Raw genomic sequence first — 11,108 nt, 5'->3', positions numbered from 1 at the left:
TATACTTCTGGTTCCAGGTGGGTGAAAGACTGTAACTTTTTCTTATTAACTCTGTCTCTGCAATATAGATGAAATGATCTGATGTCTGAGGTTGGCTTCCAAATAATACCAGAGAAAGCAAGTGGATGGAGGTGTGGATGGGACAGCATTGGCACTAGTTTGACAATTGATAATCCTGGGTGATGGATATGTCAGCAGACATTAGACTATTCTACCTTTTTAAATCCCTCCATATAAAAACATAATTACATGATATTTTAAGTCAATCCATCTTGGGCTGCAAATATCATTTCCCATAGCTTCTTAGGAGCATCAGGAGCATATTAAGCAGTAAGCCACTCTCTGTGGGGAATTGAAATCCTAGACCATCTCTGGAGCTCTTATAGCTTTGTATACTGTAAGCGCTCAAGAAAACAGAATAAATCCTGCTGTGATATAAATAAACAAGTAAATAGATAAATAAGTGAACCCTGCACAAAATGCAAGTCTAGGGTTACCAAACTCGTATTTTTAATACATCTATTGAACCTTGATACTCACCATCATATTATTGATTTTTTGGTAAATCTGCAGGCATAAATTTGGTGGATCTTCAGTATAACTCAGTTCCTTGATAAGCATTGGCAGCATGTACCTTCATCAACTTAAAGATTCATATAGTAGAGAAAATGTGAGCTTCACAAGTGTAGACCTACCTGATTTTGGTTCACAGAAACCTCTATGGTTGATATCTTGTATATGCCAATGTCTAGCACTGTACTAAGTTAGGGCTTTCAAACTAACATTGGCTTTTAGCATCTACCATATTCTAGACAGAAAAAATGTTATCATCAAAATCAAATACATGAGCTATAGGTATTCCCATGTGCAATAAGGGAATAGGTCCAGAGGTTTTAACTTACTCAAGATTGCATAGGAAGTGGCAGAGTTGGGATTCAAATCCAGATCTTTCTGACCCCACTATTTACGTCCTGTCCACTATTCCACATACTAGCATTTGGTTCTTTGGGAGTAACTTTTTAACTTACATAGCTTTTAAACTTACATAGCAGTTTAGTAATTTTTCCTGGGACTGAGGATAAAGCATGGGGGTGAGGGAAATATAATCAGAGCTTAGACTAGGTATGGGGTGAAGGAAAAGAACCTAATGATTCATCACTCTCTGAGTGGAGAAGTATGCCTGCAAAGGTATACACAGAAAGTGTTTCTGATTGACTCCTTTTAAAACAATTGTTGGGCAGCAGTACTCATTCTTTATGAGAGAACCACATCAACAGAAATCAGAAATTCCTATAAAAAGTAGAATTCCAGGAGTAAAATATTGTAAGCTGCTTATGATGTATTTGTTTCAAAAATTATAACTTTATGAGGTAGAAAAGACAACCCCCAAGTTGTATCTCTTGGGAGTTCCATCTAGTTTCCCAAGGTCTAAGAAGACAGTCGTGTTTGTGAAAGGAGGAGGCATGGCACATCATGATTGGCTAGCTCAGTTGGATATAGGTTGGGTCTCCAAGGGCTAGTTCCTGTTCTGTTCTTTGGTCATCAGCTATAAGGAGTAATTTTGCAAATATGGACCACGGATCACAAGGGTTCATGGGGGCAGATGAAGAAGTGTGCATTTGCAGCATGGACACAAGACTCTCTTGGAAAAGCAACCCCGAGGACCTGTATTCATGGAATATGGGCATTAATTTTGGAGATGAAGGCCAGTACTATTATTATTATTATTATTTTTTGAGACAAAGTCTCGCTCTTGTCCTCCAGGCTGGAGTGAAATGGCACGATTTCAGCTCACTGCAACCTCCGCCTCCCAGGCTCAAGCGATTCTCCTGCCTCAGCATTCCAAGTAGCTGGGATTACAGGCGCTTGCCACCATGCCTGGCTCATTTTTGTATTTTTAGTAGAGACGGGGTTTCACCATGTTGGCCAGGCTGGTCTTGAATTCCTGACCTCAGGTGACCCACCCGCCTCAGCCTCCCAAAGTGCTGGGATTACAGGCATGAGCCACCATGCCCGGCTGAAGAATTTAAGTTCTAAGAAGAGAAAAAAACAGAGAGCAAATATTACTTGTTCTGAGCTATAAAATGGGCAGGTACATGTATTGTCTTTTCTCAAACTTGAGACTCTGACTGTTCTGGTGAATCAACTTGTGTGTGTGTGTGTGTGTGTGTGTGTGTGTGTGTGTGTGTGTGTTCTTTAAATTTTATTTAAATTGACAAATAATTGTATATATAGGGTATAATGTGAGTTTTTAATTTTTTATTTCAATGGATTTTGGGGGAAGAGGTGGTATTTCGTTACATGAATAAGTTCTTTAGTGATGATTTCTGAGATTTTGGTGGATCCATGGTGAATCAACTTCTGTTTGTCTCTGCTGATATATGACTACAGCTTTGATCATATTTTTTAGGTTTGAGAAATTATTTAAAAGTCAGAGATTACACTAGAGTTTGAGCTTTCACCCCAAGTCACTTAACCACAGATTGTTTTCACATAAAAACTTGATCCAGAATGTCTTTTCCTGGGGAAAAATAAAGCCACTCTTACAAAAGTCTCTCAGTAGAGGTCTATCAAGCTCTACGTAAAGATCCTATTTCCCAACTTGCATATCAGTCTACCAACTTGATTTGGAAAAATAATTCTTTGCTTGCTATTGTTTTTGCTGAACGTATTACAATTACAAAAGGCTTTCCCATATTTGCATTTCTGAGAAGGATTTGAAGGGGTAAAGCCTTTGTTGTACCTTTTGTTTAGGGGAACTTGGTAATGTTGCCTCACCTGTGAATGACTGCAAATAAATCCTCAGTTGTTCGAGGTTTGTTGGGAGACACGAACACACCCTCTGCTTCAGCTTGGGAGTCTTCACTAAGTGGTGAAATGATGGAGTCATCACTCGGTGATGAATCTTAAAATAAGAACAGAAGAATCTTTAAGAGGAAGTTATCCAGCACATGACTGTACTTCACTGACTCAGGGAACAAACAAACAGAAAATACCTTGCTGCCATTTTTTAAAATGAGAGAGATACCTATCGAAGCTTACTCATCCAATAACAAAAGCTTTTATCTCAACTGTTTTAATAAGTGCAAAGAAATAGTGGAGGGAAACCAACACCCAGGGCTGTGCCATATTATTGGAAACATAAGAAAGAAAAAAATCTAGGAAGTGCCATGAGACACATTTCCATTATGACAAAATTATCAGTGACTGACCTTTCCATGAAGCCTCATCCACATTTCCTTGGGTCTCCTCTGCTTTGCCGTTATCAGAGGCACTTTTGGCTGAAATACCTGAAGCAATGTTTTCCTGCTCGGAACATTTTTCAGAGAATGAATTTACAGGTGATATCTCTGATTCATAGCTGATAGTACCAGGCACTTTGTCGTGGTGGCGGCTCATAACAAATTGATGCTTAAGTTGATTGCTTACATCTGTTGCTCTAGTTGGTGAGTTTGACTGAGATGTGATTACATCCACAGATTCAGGTTGTGCAACTTCCTCCCGACCTGCAGAGGGTGCCTTTTGTACCTGTTCTAGGGTTTCATCTGGACAAGCTCCATATTGTATTATTTTACCATCCAACTCATTTGGGGCAGCAGAGACCCTTTGAAATCCTTCTGTGGGAAAAGCAGAGTTTTTGGCTGGTGTGTTTTCTGGAATAGGCTCAGTCTCTGTATGCACTGGCTCTTTTGTGACATTTGAATCTATAAGATTGCTACCAGCTGAGGTTACGGTTTCTGGATTGTAGCGATTCTTCACATCAAAAGTAGGGTTTTTTTCTAAATGTAGTTTATCTGGTCCCATCTCAGCTGCAGAAGAGTCTAAAAAGGACAGTATGGTGTCTTCGGTAGAGTACTGACGAGATACTGATTTATTTGCTGTATGCAGCTTAACCTTACCTGGCGACAAGGCAGCCGTTGTAAGCGTGCGTTCTTCTAAATAAGGGAGATCTGCATTGTTGTCTTCTTTTTGCTTAACTTCTTCTGATTTGTTGATGGACCTAAGGTTAACAGATTTCAGGATCGTTGGTGTAATTGCAAGGGATGGTGGAGGATTCGACCTCAGCATTTCTCCTACTGTGTTCTGCTTATTATGAGTAAAAACATGCAGTGGATGACGGTGGTGGAATGGTTTGTTCAAGACATTATGAAGAGCACTTAGGTCAAGATGGGTAGGAGGTATAATTGGAAGTTCAAGGTCTTTACTCAGTGATATAGTTCCATCTTTTAAAGAGGGTTGCTGTAGTGAGGATTTTCTTTCTGGGACTTTAGGTTTTCTTTTGCTACCTCCGGGAGACAATGGACCTGAAAAGAAAGCTGTAGGGAAAGAGGATGTCGGCGTTTCAGACTGGCTTGAGTAGCCACTTGATGGAGATGCCAAGCCAGCCAGCTTTTCTGGTGAAGCCAGTTTAAACTCATTGTCAACAGAAGGAAGAGATGGGGTGGTGGCTCTTGATTCTGATTGCGATGTTTGGGATTCAGAGCTCTCTGGAGATTTGATGCATTCAATGACTGTGGTACCCGTAGCGGTGCTTGAATTAGATAGAGATCTATAAGGGTCATTTGTTTTCAAGTCATTTAGGAGCCAGAGGTCTGCATAGTGAGTGGATTCGGCACCTTCATCTTTGAATGGTGGAATATCCGAAGTGTCTAACTGAGATTCCTTAATGCCATGTTCACTCTGGTTTATCCAAGAAGGTTCCTGCTTGGTGGGAAGATTGGCGTTTTCCATTCGAGAAGGTGTATTGGCAAAATCAAGAGGCAGCTTCATTTCCCTGGAACTGTGAGGCAGGTGTTGACCACTGCTTATCTTTGGTTCTTTCTTCTCAGAAGCATCTGCATTTCCGTCAGACTTCCTCAATGATGAGCTACGTTTAGGTGGCGTTGGCTTTGCCTTTGGTTTCCTGAAAGAGATGCTTGGTCTTCCCTGCCTCTTGTGGTCTAAGTAGTCCTGCCAGGCACAGTCTGGAAGACCAGGGGGAGCCCCTATACCCTGGCCATTCTCTGGGCCCAGGGCTGCATAGTGAAAGACATAACTCTTATTACCTTTAAGACCACAGTCAAAGTGCATGGAGGTATAGTATCCTTCCGTGTCTACTGAAAAGTGAGAGCTAGTGTCCGCTTTGTCTGATGGAGACTTTTCCAGAAAGCTGTCATAAGTGGCCATGCTTGTAAAGCTTGGGCAGCCCAGGCTGTCTGCCTTGGGACGCTCAGGACTAAAATCCTGGTGGCAGGAGGCATCATGGTGGTGGTGTAGGTAATTCCACTCACTGTCACTTGTATTGCTGTTGTTGGGATCATCCAGCAGGTCTGCAACAGTGGAGGTAAAGGAGTTTGCCCGGTGGCCTCTCACTTTATCCAAGTGGTCATTGTATTGCTCTGTCACAAAGACACTGGCATCCTCATTGGCATGAGGGGCTGTGTTTAGTGACAACTCCGAGTCACAGTGCGAAGAGCCAGTAAGTGGTGGAGAAGCTGCAGGAGGGATGGTTTCTGAGGTCTGGGAGGGGCATGTGGAGCTGCTTCCACTCCAGTTGCCACTGGATGACTGGTGGTCATCTTTCTGGTCCATGTGGCTGCTAAGGAGGACGCCAGCTGTGGAGATGCAATGGACGGGGCTCCCAAATGTGTCTGAGTTGGAGGAGATGTCACAGCTGCCAGAGTCAGCAGCCATTCGGGACAGTCGTGACCTTCCCCTCTCACTTAATTTGTGCTGGGGGCTGTGAAGATGTTGAGAGCAGGCCAGGCCCAAAGTGGGCTGGTGGTCCTGGGCGCTCGGGCTGCTTGGAGCCTCACTGCAATCATTAGGGGCTCTTTCATGGTCACCCGCAAAAGACTCTCCCTCTTCATATGCTGAGGGTTTGGCACCAACTTTGGGCTCAGCATCCCCACCTCTATTACCTTCCCGGGGAAGGCTCCGAGATCTTGTGCGGCTACTCACTGCAGGAGTAAACATGGTATCACCTTTGTCTGCTAGGGCAGAAATGTTGCCAGCAGAATGAGAAAGGGAAGCTGCAATGCTTTGACCCCTTTGAGCTCTGATTCTCCTTCTGGAAGGGGCAGCAATCAGAATATCCTCGGTTTGGCACTCAGAGTCCCTGGTTCCGGATCTCCTATTGACAGTGTTGGAGGGGTCTGGATTTGTGTGCACAATCACATTCCTTTCCCTGGCCACTGGTGATTCATCAGAATCTAGGGCACATGGAAAGCACAGTGAGATATTTTATATATCAGCAGACTAACAGATATTCTGAGCTATGTCTGCAGATCTGTGTACTGGTAGGTTAGAGTTATTTGTTTTTATTTAATTTATTTATTTATTTATTTATTTTATTTTTTGAGACAGAGTCTCCATCTGTTGCCAGGCGCCAGGCTGGAGTGCAGTGGTGCGATCTTGGCTCACTGCAACCTCCGCCTCCTGGGTTCAAGCAATTCTCCTGCCTCAGCCTCCTGAGTAGCTGGGACTACAGGTGCACACCACCATGCCCAGCTAATTTTTGTATTTTTAGTAGAGATGGGGTTTCACCATGTTGGCCAGGATGGTCTCGATCTCTTGACTTCGTGATCCACCCACCTTGGCCTCCCAAAGTGCTGGGATTACAGGTGTGAGCCACCGCACCCGGCCTATTTGTTTTTAAACAGAAAAAAAATCAATGTATATAATTAGGAGAAAGTTAAAATGCTTTAGGGTGTATATACATGCACCCCCTTCATATATGCTTATATATACCAAGAATAGATATGCTTTTATGTCTTTTGTGAATTATCCCTCTCTTCATTATCACATTAATTTGCCACAATAAGTGACTACTTTTTAAAACTAAAGTACATTTTATCTTTTTGGCCATTACTCTTCATTTTTATTTTGTAATATAAACATGATGAAATAAAAATCATAGATCTCATTATTAAAAATAAAAATCTTATTTACAAGAGATGCTACTCTAATAATTTTTCTAAAAACCATAGGCAGAGATATTCTAAACACACTGAACAGAAAAATTGTCACCAAAGGTATCATATTATCAATATTCAGTATTTCATTGCATATGCCTGAAATTTACCTTTGAAAATAATTAATGACATGAAAACATATCTCTCTTAAGTTACAATTTTCCAAAAAGAATGCTTTCATTGACTCCTGCTACTTTTTATTCACAATTTCTACCTTAATAAAACTTTCAAAAATCAGCTAAGTATTACATTTCAGCCATAAGACCTGAATGTATATGCCTAAATCTGTAAGGTCAAACCTTTACAGTCAAGAACAGAGAGTAAGAAAGTAATACCACCTGGCTTGCTGAATACAAAACAAATACACACCATTTTAAAACCTCTACAAGTTAAAATGTTTAATTGTTTTTCTATTTCATCTATTTATTCTATTTCATCTCCCTACCATCTGTACTAGGCAGAGGAATGTTAACCATTAACATTTTTTGATACCACACCTATTTCTTGTTGAACTCTTCTGGGGATACCCGAGATGGTTTTCCTCCTCCTCAATTTTCGTCTCCGCTGTAGTACTGATTGTGAATGAACCAGAGAGCAGCGTATACTAGCCTCTCTGTCAAAGCCAACTCCTGCAACCCACAAATAGGCCTCATTAGCCTTTAGAAATGGCAAACAAATTTTCATTTGCTTGGAACACAGTGGTATTTATTGACAGGAAGTAAGGAAAGAGTTTGGGATAAGCCTGTGAACGAATATAAGGGAACTGTTATTCAGCTCTTACTTAAATTATGCTGCAATACATTAAGCTTTACTTCTAAATGCAGTTTTCCACAACAGCTTGTACTGCCAACAAAAACAAGCAAAGGAGAAAAATCAAAAGAAAGAGAAGAGAAAAAGACATCAAAAAAAAATCCCTCTCACACAGAAATGACTCCTTAAGGATTTATAACCTTTAGTTACTACTATTTACTGGTCTATTTCTTGGCTCTCTGAACTTGATACCTCTGCATAGTAAATCAGGAGCCAATATGCTAACCTGAATTAGTTCAGCTAATATATCCTGACCCATTTATTCATTAAAAGACTTCTTTGTGAGGTTTTGTTCCCTCCATTTCTTATGGCCCAAACCTTCTCACAATCCCCATGTATGCGCCGCATGCACACACACACACACACACACACACACACACACACACACACACCTTTTTGCTGTGAGGAAACTCAACGGTCTAAGGATTTGTTTTTTTAAAATCATCACCGAACTCTTGTCTACTTTCTTCTGTTTACTAAATTGGATGCTTTCTGGTATAGCACGAGGTGTCTTTTCAATATAAAATAAACATGCAAGGCAGTCCCCAGTTCTGCACTTAAATGGATCCACTTTCTATACCAACTGTAAAGCTGGAATTCCCAGTCTTTATGCCATATGTTTGTTTTTGTAAACACAGAGGGCAAACCATGATGTTTGTTAGTTTCTCTCTCCATAATCACATTACCAACATTACATGCAGTCAGTCCCATCAAAACTAGAATGATGAGAGGGGAGGTGAGGAACTCAAACTCTTGTCTGAAACAGGCATGCACCATGGATTTTTCAGAGTGAGCTTTGCCTAAGAAAGCCACAATGCCATGCTTTGGAATTTGGTCACCTCATCATTTATCCTGATTGTTAAGCATGGGGCTGGGTGGTACGTCAAATCTTGGTTCAGCTCTATAATGAAAGAGTTGAGTTCTGTTTAACATCACAGTGCCAACAGTTTCTAGAACTCTCTCTGAAAAATCTGTATGAGATATCATATGATGAATAATTATGATATTATTGGAGAATTCTTACTAATGAAATTTTTCTTAGTTTCAACCCAAAATTAAAATCCTTCTTTCTAATCTTAGTAATTATAGAATGCATGATATATAGACACAGACATTTTGTGTTATGTGGACATCATTAACAGTGTTCTCATTAAAGCTCTTGAAATCAACATCTGATCTAAATTTTAATCAGAGAGTTCCTGAAATAAAGCAGAAGTAAAAAGTGTCCCTTTTCCTCAATCATAAAATAATGGTCCATAATCATAGCACTACATTTGAAAACGAGATTTTACTTACAGTGCCATGAAAAAAGCACGTACTGCTAATAATCAGAGGTTTCCAGAACTGAAAATTAGCTTAAGAGGGTGCCAAAATGATCCATTTTGGCAGCTGAACTCCCCTAATACATTCCATTTAGATTGTATAGATCAGACAGGGGCACATCTTCAGAATAATTTATCTTACAAGTTGAATAGGTCATCAGGAAAATTAACTCCCAACTCACCACAGGCCCATGAACTAGGACTCCTTTTTCTCAGGAAAAAAATATCTGTCCCAGATATCTGGTCCATTTGCTTCACTACTTTATGTGAGACAAATCTGAGTGGGGTTAATGATTGTTTATGCAACATGCATCTGGAGTGACATGCAATCTTTAGTTACATGGTACCAAGATGAAAATCAGTCATAACATGGCTGTTTTGAAATTTTCAATATACAAATGAGTTAAAATGTAACTATTATTAGAGATGTAAGAAAGCTCAATGGATAGACCATTTAATTTATGTCTTTGAAAGTTAAAATATTTTATAACATTATTTTACTTACAACTAAGATTATTAGATCCAATTCTGGAATTTACAACTGCTGCCAATAAATGTTTCAGAAAGGTCTAGCTATGCCTCCATTCTACCTAGACTAATATTCACACTCTCAGTACACAGAAGGAAGAAAAAAGAGAGTGAAAAGAAGACAACCTTCTTGGTTTTAAAATAGAATTCAGCCTTCATCTATGTATCCATATATTTTTAGGTCAAAAATCCCCCAAATCAATACAGAAGTTGTAACAGTCTTTTTAAAAAGAGCCTACCTTCATCCAAGGAAGCATGAAAACAGATTTTCTAGTTGGCCTGCAGGACCATTACTTGCAGTTTGAGAAGCCTGGGTTTGCTGTTTTCTTTCTTGCAGTGCCACACATCATTATCATATGATTAATCACTGCTGCTTTCTCCATTATTTCAGTCAGCTATGGCCAAAGAGCTATTTGGTGATTTTTTTTTTTAAAAAGAAACTGTCCATCATTTACATAACAAGTGGCCCAGTGGAAAACATGTAAATTGATGTTCAAAACCTGACAAAAGCGTATTGAACATCTTCTGGGTTGTATTTTGATGAAAAAGGCATTACTTGTTTACAAATGGTATTCTTAGCAGCACAGATTTCGAACATATTTAATATACAGAATATTCTGACCCAACTGCCCCTAAGAAAAAAACCAGAACGATACCAGTGACATTGATGGGAATAATACAGGAAGAAATCACTTGGGCATCTTGTTTCATCTTCTCCTCTGGCGTTGGGAGAGGTAGTGCTTTGCTCCAGTTGGTCTGCTTGTCCAGTGTAGAAGGGATATTGTGTATTGGGTTTTTCGGCCTCTGCCCTAACATGACATCTGTATCTTCATCCTCTGGGGGATGGGACTGCAAACAAAGTACAGTCAGGTTCAGTCATCAAAGTTTATACATAAGCACACATATAAGAAATGTCTTAGTTTAGAGAAGAAAAAATGAGATCAGAAATAAGCCTTTAGGACAAAGGAAGAATTCCTAGAAATAGTAAGCCAATAAATTGAAAGTATTATTTCAATAGCCAAGCAACACAGAAGGAAAGAAATGGGCTAAATAAACATGCTTCTCAGGTTAAATGGAATTAACAGGAGAGACAAGGTAGCCAGAAATCCCCAAACTTTACACCAAAGAAAACTGAGTCTCTACTCCAATGAAAGACAGATCCACTTTCAAGCTATCTCACCATACATTTCTAGCAACAGTTTTGAGATCTCTAGATGACTAGGATCAAAGGAAGAAGATGAGTTAGATGCCTATGAAAAGGTTCAGAAAACCTGGAATCAGGAGACATTCCAGAACACATCACCTGAAGGACAAGCCAACCTAATCTGAGAAGCTGCATTAAAACATGAGGAGTTAATTTCACTGCAGGACTACGGCATTTTTGAATAACATTTTAAAGATTCAGTTTCACGAACACTGTATGCACGTAGAAAAGCAAAAAAGAATTCCCACCCCCCGACCAAGGATAGTGGAAAATACACATGCTGTTACTTCC

General features: G+C 40.0%; 1 protein-coding gene across 5 annotated transcripts in view; it reads right to left on the bottom strand.

Moving 5' to 3' along the window:
• The window catches only part of NHS (NHS actin remodeling regulator), a 353,438-nt gene that overhangs the window by 4,728 nt on the left and 337,602 nt on the right, over positions 1-11,108 (bottom strand). For all 5 annotated transcript variants that reach the window (XM_017540621.2, XM_017540622.2, XM_037742789.1 and 2 more), the window contains 4 exons: positions 10,270-10,462; positions 7,451-7,582; positions 3,213-6,191; positions 2,779-2,905 (listed from right to left, as the gene is read on the bottom strand). In XM_017540621.2, coding sequence (XP_017396110.1) covers positions 2,779-2,905; positions 3,213-6,191; positions 7,451-7,582; positions 10,270-10,462 — 3,431 coding nt within the window. The remainder of the gene's footprint in view (positions 1-2,778; positions 2,906-3,212; positions 6,192-7,450; positions 7,583-10,269; positions 10,463-11,108) is intronic.

The sequence above is a fragment of the Cebus imitator genome, unplaced genomic scaffold (genome assembly GCF_001604975.1).
Source record: "Cebus imitator isolate Cc_AM_T3 unplaced genomic scaffold, Cebus_imitator-1.0 Scaffold128, whole genome shotgun sequence".
Taxonomy (NCBI): domain Eukaryota; kingdom Metazoa; phylum Chordata; class Mammalia; order Primates; family Cebidae; genus Cebus; species Cebus imitator.
This window is presented reverse-complemented; position numbering and strand designations above follow the sequence as displayed.